Raw genomic sequence first — 12,731 nt, 5'->3', positions numbered from 1 at the left:
TTTGGGGTATTGTATGTATATTGATGAAGGGGGAAAAACGATTTAATCCATTTTAGAATACGGCTGTAACGTAACAATGTGGAAAAAGTCAAGGGGTCTGAATACTTTCCGAATGCACTGTGTAGCCCAACATTTGTATTACAACTAAAGTAACTTTAATAACTCTAAGCATAACCGCTCAACACAGAATAGCCTCATGTGCGCACTCCCTCAAATCATTTGGAGAAAGTATATTTTCTATTTTATTCAGCTATGTTCAATTCAGCTGTTTTTTTTTTCAAATAAGACAACCAGGTGTGGAGAGTTCCGTACTAATCAGTGACCTTAATTCATCAATCAAGTACAAGGGAGGAGTGGAAACCCGCAGACAACTCGGCCCTCTGTGGAATGAGTTTAACAGCTGTGATATAGGCTATACCCGCATTGTATCTGCAAGCTGTTGGCTAGAGCGCAGGTGCTAATACTAGAGTGGGCACACTCGCCATATACAGCAATATTTTTTTGTGAGAAAACCATCAGAGTTGAAAATGTGGTGGAAACCCATTTAACTTGTATTCTTTTCGATACATGGGAATTTAACCGCAAAATGTATTTTTATGTGCACTACGTCATCACGCACACTACGTCATCACGCACACAGCCTTTTATCCACAACAAGTCAATTTTATGACAATGTTTAAATGCAAATCTTTACGTCTTCGCATGAAAATCTGTCGCCAATTGGGTGGAAACCTAACTAATGAGTTGACATGAGGAATCCGAAGAAATTGTCAAAAGCATGCCACGGACCCAACACATCCCATCCCACAACTAATATATAGTATCATTTCTCTATGTCTGACAAGTCGTATGTAGCTGCGGCTCAGAGTATTGTTTATTCATCCTATGTAATGTATTTCCAGTGAATTTGGTTATTTCTTTCCCCATCATGTTCAGAGACATTAGTAATTGAAGTGGTTACATTTATGTCCAATTCTACATCCTGATATTACCAAGTTCTGAGCACTACATGGTGCTGTTTCAGTTGATTTTATTTTTTAAAGAACCCCCCCCCCCCCCCACCCACCCATTGGATGTGTGCATTTAAAACATTGGCCAGGTAAACAACCAATGCATGGGTTACTGTCATACCTTGTCCATAAACTGCTAACAGGGTAAGGAAACCAATACGGGATTTGGTGAACTATCCCTTTAACATTGGGGGTAGGGGGTGTAATCTTTAAAAAAAAAAATAACATAGTAGGAACAGCACTATCTAGTGGTCAGAACCTGGTAATCACAGTATGTAGGATGGGATGTGAAATGAAATTAACAATTTCTCTGAAAAGATGGGGAAAAACCCACCAAATTTACTGATAATACATAACATAGGAGGAAGAAACCATACTCAGAGCTGCAGCTCCATACTACTTATTAGACATAGAGAACTGATTGATACTGTATACTCATTCTTAGAATGGGATGGGGGGTCCATAGGTGGCTTTTGACAATTACTTTGGATTCCTCATGTCTTACACATTAGTAAAAAAAAATATTAAAAAGTTGGTCCAAATTGGATGTTAGGTACTATATTTATTGAATGTTATATGAATCCTATAAATTAAAATGGTATATTTCGGTGCAATCAATTAGCTTAATTTCTCAAAGCTCAAATTATATTTCAACCAAAAAATGTTACAGGAATGCTTATCTTATCTAACTACAGAAATTACTTCAGAACAATCTGAGATGGTGGGTGTCATGGCTTGCTGAAATGACATGGAACGATCTTATCAGGATGTTGGGATTATTGCAGTGTAACTATGCATTTTTGTCAGGCAGGACCATACAGCACTGAATGAGCAAATTTGACTTTGAAAGTTGTATATTGAACTGCTACCAAAAAGTAAAGTTTACGTTCATCATAAATATTCAGTTAATATTTCCGACTGTTGTATCTATGTGTTTACAGGTCTATTTCCAAGATGCAAATAAAATGTTATTCGTCACATGCTTCATAAAAAAACGAGTGTAGACCAACAGTGAAATGCTTATTTAAGGGCCCTTCCCAACAATGTACAGAAATAATAAAGTAATAACGCTTAATGAACGATATATATCGGGGCTATATACACGGGGTAGCAGTACCGAGTTGTAGAGATTTGAGGTAGATATGTGCAGTTGAAGTCGGAAGTTTACATACACTTAGGTTGGAGTCATTAACTCGTTTTTCAACCACTCCACAAATGTCTTGTTAACAAACTATAGTTTCCAACAATTGTTTACAGACAGATTATTTCACTTATAATTCACTGTATCACACTTCCATTGGGTTAGAACTTTACATACACTAAGTTGACTGTGCCTGTAAACAGTTTGGAAAATTCCTGAAAATTATGTCAAGGCTTTAGAAGCTTCTGATTCTCTCGTTAAGTGTTGACAAGGACAATGCTGGAGATCACTTTGTCATGCTGATTGAGTTTGAATAACAGACTGGAAGCTTCAAAAAGAGGGTGGTGCTTGGAATCATTGTTCTTCCTCTGTCAACCATGGTTGCCTATAGGGAAACACGTGCCATCATCATTGCTTTGCACAAAAAGGGCTTCACAGGCAAGAATATTGCTGCCAGTAAGATTGCACCTAAATCAACCATTTATCGGGTCATCAAGAACTTCAAGGAGAGCGGTTCAATTGTTGTGAAGGCTTCAGGGCGCCCAAGAAAGTCCAGCAAGCGCCAGGACCATCTCCTAAAGTTGATTCAGCTGCGGGATCGGGGCACCACCAGTACAGAGCTTGCTCAGGAATGGCAGCAGGCAGGTGTGAGTGCATCTGCATGCACAGTGAGGCAAAGACTTTTGGAGGATGGCCTGGTGTCAAGAAGGGCAGCAAAGAAGCCACTTCTCTCCAGGAAAAACATCAGGGACAGACTGATATTCTGCAAAAGGTACAGGGATTGGACTGCTGAGGACTGGGTTAGTCATTTTCTCTGATGAATCCCCTTTCCGATTGTTTGGGGCATCCGGAAAAAAGCTTGTCCGGAGAAGACAAGGTGAGCGCTACCATCAGTCCTGTGTCATGCCAACAGTAAAGCATCCTGAGACCATTCATGTGTGGGGTTGCTTCTCAGCCAAGGGCTCACTCACAATTTTGCCTAAGAACACAGCCATGAATAAAGAATGGTACCAACACATCCTCCGAGAGCAACTTCTCCCAACCATCCAGGAACAGTTTGGTGACGAACAATGTCTTTTCCAGCATGATGGAGCACCTTGCCATAAGGCAAAAGTGATAACTAAGTGGCTCGGGGAACAAAACATCGATATTTTGGGTCCATGGCCAAGAAACTCCCCAGACCTTAATCCCATTGAGAACTTGTGGTCAATCCTCAAGAGGCCGGTGGACAAACAAAAACCCACAATTTCTGACAAATTCCAAGCATTGATTATGCAAGAATGGGCTGCCATCTGTCAGGATGTGGCCCAGAAGTTAATTGACAGCATGCCAGGGCGGATTGCAGAGGTCTTGAAAAAGAAGGGTCAACACTGCAAATATTGACTCTTTGCATCAACTTAATGTAATTGTCAATAAAAGCCTTTGACACTTATGAAATGCTTGTAATTATACTTCAGTATTCCATAGTAACATCTGACAAAAATATCTAAAGACACTGAAGCAGCAAACTTTGTGAAAATTAATATTTGTGTCATTCTCAAAACTTTTGGCCACGACTGTACACCTGCATTGCTTGCCGTTTGGAGTTTTAGGCTGGGTTTCTGTACAGCACTTTGAGATATCAGCTGATCTAAGAAGGGCTATATAAATACATTTGATTTGATGTTTCTCTGAGTCGTGGCTGGACATGGATAATATACATCTTGCTGTTTTTTTAATGCGTTGTCAAAACCGTACGCCAGCGTTGGGTAAGGTTAGGGGGAGGGATGTGTCTCTTTGTTAACAACAAATGCTCGATCTCTAATATTAAGGAAGTCTCGAGGTTCTTCTCTCCTGCGTTTAGAATACTTAATGATTAGCTGTAGACCATACTATTTACCAATAGATTTTTCATCTATATTTTTAGTAGCAGTCTATTTACCACCACAAACCGATGCTGGCACTAAGACAACACTCAACGAGCTGTATTAGGCCATAAGCAAACAAGAAAATACTCTCAGGGAAACTGAAATCCATTTGACCTAATTTCTACTAGCATTTCACCTGCGCAACCAGAGGACTTTTACTCCACACACAGAAACACATACAAAGCTCGCCCTCTATTTGGCAAATCTGACTAACTCTATCTTCCTGTTTACAAGCAACTCAAACGGGAAGTATTTGAACAGGAAGTACCAATAATGAAGTGGTCCGATGAAGCAGATGCTAGGCTACAGGACTGTTTTGGTAGCAAAGACTGGAATATGTTCCGGGATTCATCCAATGTCATTAAGGAGTTTACAACATCAGTCACTGGCTTCGTTAAAAAGTGCATTTACGTCGTCGTCCCCACATTGCCCATATGTACATATTCTATCCAGAAACAATGGATTACAAGCAACAGCCACACTGAGCTAAAGGGTGGAGCTGCCGCTTTCAAGGAGTGGGTCACTAATCCGGATGCTTATCCACACTGCCCTCTCCCACCTGGACAAGAGGAACACCTATGTGAGATTGCTGTTCATTGACTACAGCTAAGCGTTCAACACCATAGTGCCCTCCAAGCTCATCACTAAGCTAAGGACCCTGCATCACTGCTTGGTAAGGCAACTGCTTGGCATCCAGCCGCAGAGGGTAGTGCATACGGCCCAGTACATCACTGGGGCCGAACTACTTGCCATCCAGGACCTCTATACCAGGCGGTGTCAGAGGAAGGCCCTAAAAATTGCCACCCAAGACATCAACTGTTATTTTTGTTACCGCATGGCAAGTGGTACTGATGCACCAAGACTGTAATCAACAGGACTCTGAACAGCTTCTACCCCCAAGCCATAAGATGGCTAAATAGTTATCCCGGTTAGCTATTTGGTTAACTATTTAACTATCTGCATTGACCCTTTTTGCACAAACCTTTTTGACTCATCACATACGCTGCTGCTACTGTTTATCTATCCTGTTGCTTAGTCACTTTATTCCTAGTTATATGTACAAATCTACCTCGATTACCTTGTACCACTCCACATCGACTCAGGACTGGTACCCCGTGTATATAGCCAAGTTATAATTTCTTATTGTCTATGTATTATTACTCTTATTACATGTTATTACTTATCTATTTTATCTCTGCATTGTTGGGAAAGGCCCGTAAATATTTTACTGTTAGTCTACACCTGTTGTTTACGACACATTTGACAAAACAGTTTGATTTGAAAGCCCTTAAGTAAGCCTGCAACAAAAATGATTTACTGTTCTGCCGTTGTTTTTAGGCAGCTAAACTACATGACTGTGTAATTGCTGAAGGATATGTCTATAGCACACATGAGTCAGCATGACTGACTGTGTTCATAACAGTTAAATTTGGAGATAATTGCTAATGATGGCATTTTCTACCCCAAAGTCATTCATCATAATGTTGCAGAGTTTCTCTTCTGTGCCCCATGTTTAACACATGTTCATTTTTCAACAGTCTGTTTTCCTGCACTGGATGGGAGTGTCCCTCTCTCTCCTGATTCCCTAGTAGATACATTGTCACCCTATAGTCTGGCAGCCTGGCTGCTCACCTACATGTATATCAATGAAGACCCCATTTGGAAAGACGCCAGGCCAGCGCCCCAGAGCTGATGGGGGTGAGAGAAACTCACGGCTTGTGTACATGAATGTAGCCGAAACGTTACTACTGAACCATGTGTTTTTTTAAAGATATAAGTATGATACAGTGCCTGCCTTCAGAAAGTATTCACACCCCTTTCCTTTTTCAACATTTTGTTCTGTTACAGCCTGAATTTAAAATTGATTACATTTAGATTTTTTTGTCAATGCTCTACACACAATACCCCATAATGTCAAAGTGGAATTATGTTTTTAGAAATGTTTACAAATGAATAAAAAAATGTAAGCTGAAATGCCTTGAGAAATTTAAGTATTCAACCCCATGTTCACAAAAAATGTGCTTAACAAGTCACATAAGTTGCATTGACTCACTCTGTGTGCAATAATAATGTTAAACATGATCTTTGAATGACCTCATCTCTGTACCCAACACATACAATTATCTTTAAGGTCCCTTAGCGGTGAATTTCAAACAGATTCAACCACAAAGACCAGGGAGGTTTTCCAATGCTTTGCAAATAAGGGCACCTTTTGGTAGATGGGTAAAAAAAAACATTTAATATCCCTTTGAGCATGGTGAAGTTATTAATTACACTTTGGATGGTGTATTAATACACCCAGTCACTACAAAGATATAGGCGTCCTTCCTAACGCAATTGCCGAAGAGGAAGGAAACTGCTCAGGGATTTCAGCATTAGGCCAATGGTGACTTTAAAACAGAGTTTAATTGCGGTGATATGCGAAAACTTATAATTCACTGTATCACACTTCCAGTGGGTCAGAAGTTTACATACACACCTAGTTGACTGTGCCTTTAAACAGCTTGGAAAATTCCAAAAATGATGTCAATGCTTTAGAATCTTCTGATGGCCTAATTGACATCATTTGAGTCAATTGGAGGTGTACCTGTGGATGTATTTCAAGGCCTACCTTCTAACGCAGTGCCTCTTAGCTTGACATCATGGAAAAATCAAAAGAAATCAGCCAAGACCTCAGAAAAATTATTGTAGACCTCCACAAGTCTGGTTCATCCTTGGGAGCAATTTCCAAATGGCTGACGGTACCACGTTCATCTGTACAAACAATAGTACGCAAGTATAAACACCATGGGACAGCACAGCCGTCATACCGCTCAGGAAGGAGACGCGTTCTGTCTCCTAGAGATGAACGTACTTAGGTGCGAAAAATGCAAATAAATGCCAGAACAACAGCAAAGGAACTTGTGAAGATGTTGGAGGAAACGGGAACAGAAGTATCTAAATCCACAGTAAAACGAGTCCTATATTGACATAACCTGAAAGGCCACTCAGCAAGGAAGAAGCCACTGCTCCAAAACCGCCATATAAAAGCCAGACTACGGTTTGCAACTGCACATGGGGACAAAGATTGTACTTTTTGGGAGAAATGTCCTCTGGTCTGATGAAACAAAAATAGAACTGTTTGGACATAATCACCATCGTTATGTTTGGAGGAAGAAGGGGGGGCGTTTGCAAGCCGAAAAACACCATCCCAACCGTGAAGGACGGGGGTGGCAGCATCATATTGTGGGGGTGCTTTGCTGCAGGAGGGACTGGTGCACTTCACAAAATAGATGGCATCACGAGGAAAGAAAATGATGTGGATATATTGAAGCAACATCTCAAGACATCAGTCAGGAAGTTAAAGCTTGGTCGCAAATGGGTCTTCCAAATGGACAATGACCTCAAGCATACTTCCAAAGTTGTGGCAAAATGGCTTTAGGACAACACATTCAAGGTATTGGAGTGGCCATCACAAAGCCCTGACCTCAATCCCATAGAAAATTTGTGGGCAGATCTGAATAAGCGTGTGCGAGCAAGGAGTCCTACAGTCTTGACTGTGTTACACCAGCTCTGTCAGGGGGAATTGGCAAAAATTCACCCAACTTATTGTTAAACAATTTAAAGGCAATGCTACCAAATACTAATTGAGTGTATTTAAACTTCTGACCCACTTGAAATGTGATGGGGGAAAAAAGCTGAAATAAATCACTCAATTATTATTCTGACATTTCACATTCTTAAAATAAATTGGTGGTCCTAACTAACCTAAGACAGGGAATTTTTACTAGGATTAAATGTCAGAAATTGTAAAACTTAGTTTAAATATATTTGGCTAAGGTGTATGTAGACTTCCGACCAACTGTATGTATTTCATTTTCAATACATTTCTCAATTTCAAAAAACTTGTTTACACTTTGTCATTATGTGGTATTTAGGAAAAATATATATATATTTAATACATTTAGAATTCAGGCTGTAACAACAAAATGTGGAATAAGTCAAGAGGTATGAATACTTTCTGTAGGCTGATTTATTCTTGTAATTTTGGGGAGATATTTCATGCACATGTTTGTTTGTCATTTTAGGGAATACTGGGGTATCTGCAAATCTGATCAAGAAGAAAAATTCCCACAAGTAAGTTCTTATTGTGTAGATACAGCATAAGACCAAAAGCAGGTTGTCTTCCAAACAGACAGATGTGTGGATATATTGATTTGACATTACGTACCTCCTTTCATATTGGGATCTCTATAGGAAGCAGAAGAATGTTGGTCCAAGCAAGCCTATTGCCCAACCCAGACGAAACATAGTGGGTTGCAGCATAACGCACCAGTGGAAGGAAGATACCAAGGTTTCCCAGTGGAAAGGAACAGTTCTCGATCAAGTCCCTGTCAACCCATCTCTCTACCTGATCAAGTATGATGGATTTGACTGCATCTATGGACTTGAGCTTCACAAAGATGAGAGGGTGCAAGGCCTGGAGGTTTTACCAGACCGAGTTGGTAGGTATTGTGTAGACATGACAAAAGTCGGCCTTGCTCTACCATAAGCATATTACATTTGTCTGTATAGTATGAGTATGTTAGAACCAATGCACTCGTGCTAGATGTGTATTTGATCATGCATACCTTATAAACTCTGCAAAAAAAGAAATGTTCTCTCACTGTCAACTGCGTTTATTTTCAGCAAACTTAACATGTGTAAATATTTGTATGAACATAATAAGATTCAACACGTGAGACATAAACTGAACAAGTTCCACAGACATGTGACTGACTGAAATGGAATAATGTGTCCCTGAACAAGGGGGGGGTCAAAATCAAAAGTAAGTCAGTATCTGGTGTGGCCACCAGCTGCATTAAGTACTGCAGTACATCTCCTCTTCATGGACTGCACCAGATTTGCCAGTTCTTGCTGAGAGATATTACCCCACTCTTCCACCAAGGCACTTGCGGGTTCCCGGACATTTCTGGGGGGAATGTCCCTAGCCCTCACCCTCCGATCCAACAGTTCCCAGACGTGCTCAATAGGATTGAGATCTGGGCTCTTCGCTGGCCTAGGCAGAACACTGACATTCCTGTCTTGCAGGAAATCACGCACAGAGCGAGCAGTATGGCTGGTGGCATTGTCATGCTGAAGCGTTATGTCAGGATGAGCCTGCAGGAAGGGTACCACATGAGGGAGGAGGATGTCTACCCTGTAACGCACCACGTTGAGATTGCCTGCAATGACAACAAGCTCAGTTCGATGATGCTGTGACACACTGCCCCAGACCATGACGGACCCTCCACCTCCAAATCGTTTCCGCTCCAGAGTACAGGCCTCGGTGTAACGCTCATTCCTTCGACGATAAACGCAAATCTGACCAAACCGCGACTCGTCAGGAAGAGCACTTTTTCCCAGTCCAGCAACGGTGAGTTTGTGCCCATAAGCGACGTTGTTGCCGGTGATGTCTGGTGAGGACCTGCCTTACAACAGGCCTACAAGTCCTCAGTCCAGCCTCTCAGCCTATTGTGGGCAGTCTGAGCACTGATGGAGTGACTGTGCGTTCCTGGTGTAACTCGGCAGTTGTTGTTGCCATCCTGTACCTGTCCTGCAGGTGTTGTTACACGTGGTCTGCCACTGCGAGGACGATCAGCTGTCCGTCCTGTCTCCCTGTATCACTGTCTTAGAGTACAGTACGAACATTGCAATTTGTTCGCCTGGCCACATCTGCAGTCCTCATGCCTCCTTGCAGCTAGCCTGAGGCACGTTCACGCATATGAGCATGGACCCTGGACATCTTTCTTTTGGTGTTTTTCAGAATCAGTAGAAAGGCCTCTTTAGTGTCCTAAGTTTTCATAACTGTGACCTTAATTGCCTACCGTCTGTAAGCTGTTAGTGTCTTAACGACCGTTCAACAGGTGCATGTTCATTAATTGTTTATGGTTCATTGAACAAGCATGGGAAACAGTGTTTAAACCCTTTACAATGAAGATCTGTGAAGTTATTTGGATTTTTACAAATTATCTTTGAAAGACCTGGTCCTGAAAAAGGGACGTTTCTTTTTTTTGCTTAGTTTGTTACAAATTAGTTTACATGTCTTTTTATAGCCATATTTGCTATTCATTTGAAACTGCTCTCTGTAATGCAGCTCCAGCTCGCGTCAGTGATGCACAGCTAGCAGAAACCATGATAGGCAAAGCAGTGGAGCACATGTTTGAGCAAGATGAAGGACCAAAGGAGGAGTGGAGGGGCATGGTGCTAGCACGGGCTCCCATTATGAACACATGGTTCTACATCACTTACGAAAAGGACCCTGTTTTGTACATGTACCAGCTCTTGGATGACTACAAAGAGGGGGATCTCCGGATAATGCCTGATTCAAGTGAGCCCATCAGAAATGATATTTAGTGTTAACACTGTAGGCATTGTTTAATGTCTCTATATCACTCTTTCTTTAAAAACATGTAATTCTAAGTTGTATTACGGTAGATACAATCATACTACATAAATGTAGTCAACAAATTATCTCACTAAAGCTGGTAATATTCTATGCTTTTGCAGATGACTCGACCCCAACCGAGAGAGAGCCTGGAGAAGTGGTGGATAGCCTTGTTGGCAAACAAGTGGAATATGCCAAAGAGGATGGTGGCAAAAGGACAGGCATGGTTATCCATCAGGTTGATGCCAAACCCTCTGTGTATTTCATCAAGTTTGATGACGACTTTCACATCTACGTCTATGATTTAGTAAAAACGTCTTAGGATATTGAGAAAATCATTGATTCACAGACCGTGGCAAATGTTTTCAGGATTTCTTTGAGACATCAATTTCCAGTTAAATGGACAATTCCTTCACAGGCTACGAATGTGAAACTTGTCATTTTCTGTGTCACTGCTTCCAATGCGAAAGCTTTTAGTGTACTTTGTCTGAAGTCCACTTTTGTTTGAAAAGAGACCTCTGCAGAATTCACCATGTCTGAACATTTACTCTGTTCAATTGGGCCAGACACCAGGAGCCTAATCAGTTTTTCTTAACGTGAAAGAAAAGTGAGATTTTTTTTTTTTTTTTTCATGTCTATGATGCTGTAAATGAATTCTTGTGAGGTTCTCGTAACATGTTTCCACCACTTTTGTTAACTTGTGGGTTTAACATCCTCAGAATTTAGCATGCATCAGTCCAACAGCTGTGGTCCTTTGTAGCTCAGTTGGTAGAGCATGGCACTTGTAACGCCAGGGTAGTGGATTCGATTCCCCCATCCATATGTAAAATGTATGCACGCGTGACTGTAAGTCGCTTAGAATACAAGCGTCGGCTAAATGGCATATTACTGTATCAGTCAAACACACCAGTAATCAGTTTAAAAAGAAGGGTATTACATGAAATTCTGTGATTTCATTTTATTCCTTACTTCTGTACTTGTATGAACTGCCATTGTGAAATTGTCCTTCACATAAGGCTAGTTTCTGAGACCAAGGAAATCCAAGCGCTTCTTCCTTTTAGTTTTTAATCAGTGTTATTTTATGTCGGCCACACTTAAATTCTCCCGAAATGGGTGTCTAGACCTCTTTTACTCTGTCAAATCGAAATTGTATTCGAGTAATTTCCCTCAGCAATTTGGCTGATTGATTGTGCAAAGTTCATCAATTATTTAATTATAATATTTTTTGTTTACTGTGGCTTTTAGAATTCATTTTAATTTCCTTCAACCTGAAATGATTTGTTTTGTTATGTAATACTCTGTATCATCCAAATCTGATTTAAAATGTGTATTAACACATTCCACTCTTACCCCTTTGCTAGAGCTACTGTATTGCAACTTTGTTGTCAAAAACACTAAAAGGATAATGATTGATACACATAACTAACTATACACTGAGTGTACAAAACATTAAGAACCCCTTCCTAATATTGAGTTCCACCTACTACCCCGTCTAAAGGCACTTAAATAGGCACTTGCCTATTCACCCTTTGAATGGCACGCATACACAAGCCATGTCTCAATTGTCTCGAGGCTTAAAAATCATTTTTAAACCTGTCTTCTCCTCTTCATCTACACTTGTAGTGTATTTAACAGGTGACATCAATAAGGGGATCATAGCTTTCACCTGATCAGTTTGTCATGAAAAGAGCAGGTGTTCTTAATGTTTTGTACACGATGTATATGAAAGACGATTATAAATGCGGCTTACATGAAATATATTTAATCAATTATCTTCTTGTTAGCATATTGATACATTTGGAAGTATTTTTACGACTTACCTTCAATTCTACATGCCCTTTTTGCCTGTTTCATGTCTGTGCCATATGTTTTCAGAGTGATAGATCTCAGAAATGTTTCTATCAAAGAATGTGTGGTCTAAATTGAATAAGCAAAGGGTCTGTTAATGTTCTAATGGATTTTGGGTCATATGCCACTGAGCCACCTACCATCAATGAGGTTAATTTTGAAAATGTCATTGTTTAATTGAATTCAGCATCAATCCAATCCATACGCTTATTTCTCATTTAAGTAAATATGAATTGCTTGCTGTTTTCTGACCTGAGCCTAGGTTGATTTCATGATTTAACTTGATACTGTATAATAGTATTATACATCACTTGCAACATTTTGAATTTCATCCAAGGATTTAGAAAGCTATTTAAATGGTCAACATGTCATGGTTATTTTAGAATTGTTGTATTGTTAGCATGTTCAAATTGTGTTAC

General features: G+C 40.3%; 1 protein-coding gene across 1 annotated transcript; it reads left to right on the top strand.

Moving 5' to 3' along the window:
* Positions 1 to 5,606: 5,606 nt before the first annotated feature.
* Positions 5,607 to 11,034, top strand: LOC120062663 (spindlin-Z-like). Its single transcript, XM_039012709.1, has 5 exons — positions 5,607 to 5,756; positions 8,126 to 8,174; positions 8,295 to 8,542; positions 10,174 to 10,407; positions 10,587 to 11,034. The coding sequence occupies exons 1-5, from the start codon at positions 5,705 to 5,707 to the stop codon at positions 10,784 to 10,786; spliced, it is 783 nt and encodes a 260-aa protein (XP_038868637.1). The 5' UTR covers positions 5,607 to 5,704; the 3' UTR covers positions 10,787 to 11,034.
* Positions 11,035 to 12,731: the final 1,697 nt, after the last annotated feature.

Source organism: Salvelinus namaycush, chromosome 18 (assembly GCF_016432855.1).
Source record: "Salvelinus namaycush isolate Seneca chromosome 18, SaNama_1.0, whole genome shotgun sequence".
In the NCBI taxonomy this organism is placed as follows: domain Eukaryota; kingdom Metazoa; phylum Chordata; class Actinopteri; order Salmoniformes; family Salmonidae; genus Salvelinus; species Salvelinus namaycush.
This window is presented reverse-complemented; position numbering and strand designations above follow the sequence as displayed.

Coding starts and splice junctions, on each gene's coding strand:
- LOC120062663 (XM_039012709.1), top strand. CDS start 5,705: ATGAAGACCCCATTTGGAAAGACGCCAGGCCAGCGCCCCAGAGCTGAT. Junction 8,175..8,294: donor AAGAAGAAAAATTCCCACAA/GTAAGTTCTTAT, acceptor GGATCTCTATAG/GAAGCAGAAGAATGTTGGTC. Junction 8,543..10,173: donor GGTTTTACCAGACCGAGTTG/GTAGGTATTGTG, acceptor TCTGTAATGCAG/CTCCAGCTCGCGTCAGTGAT.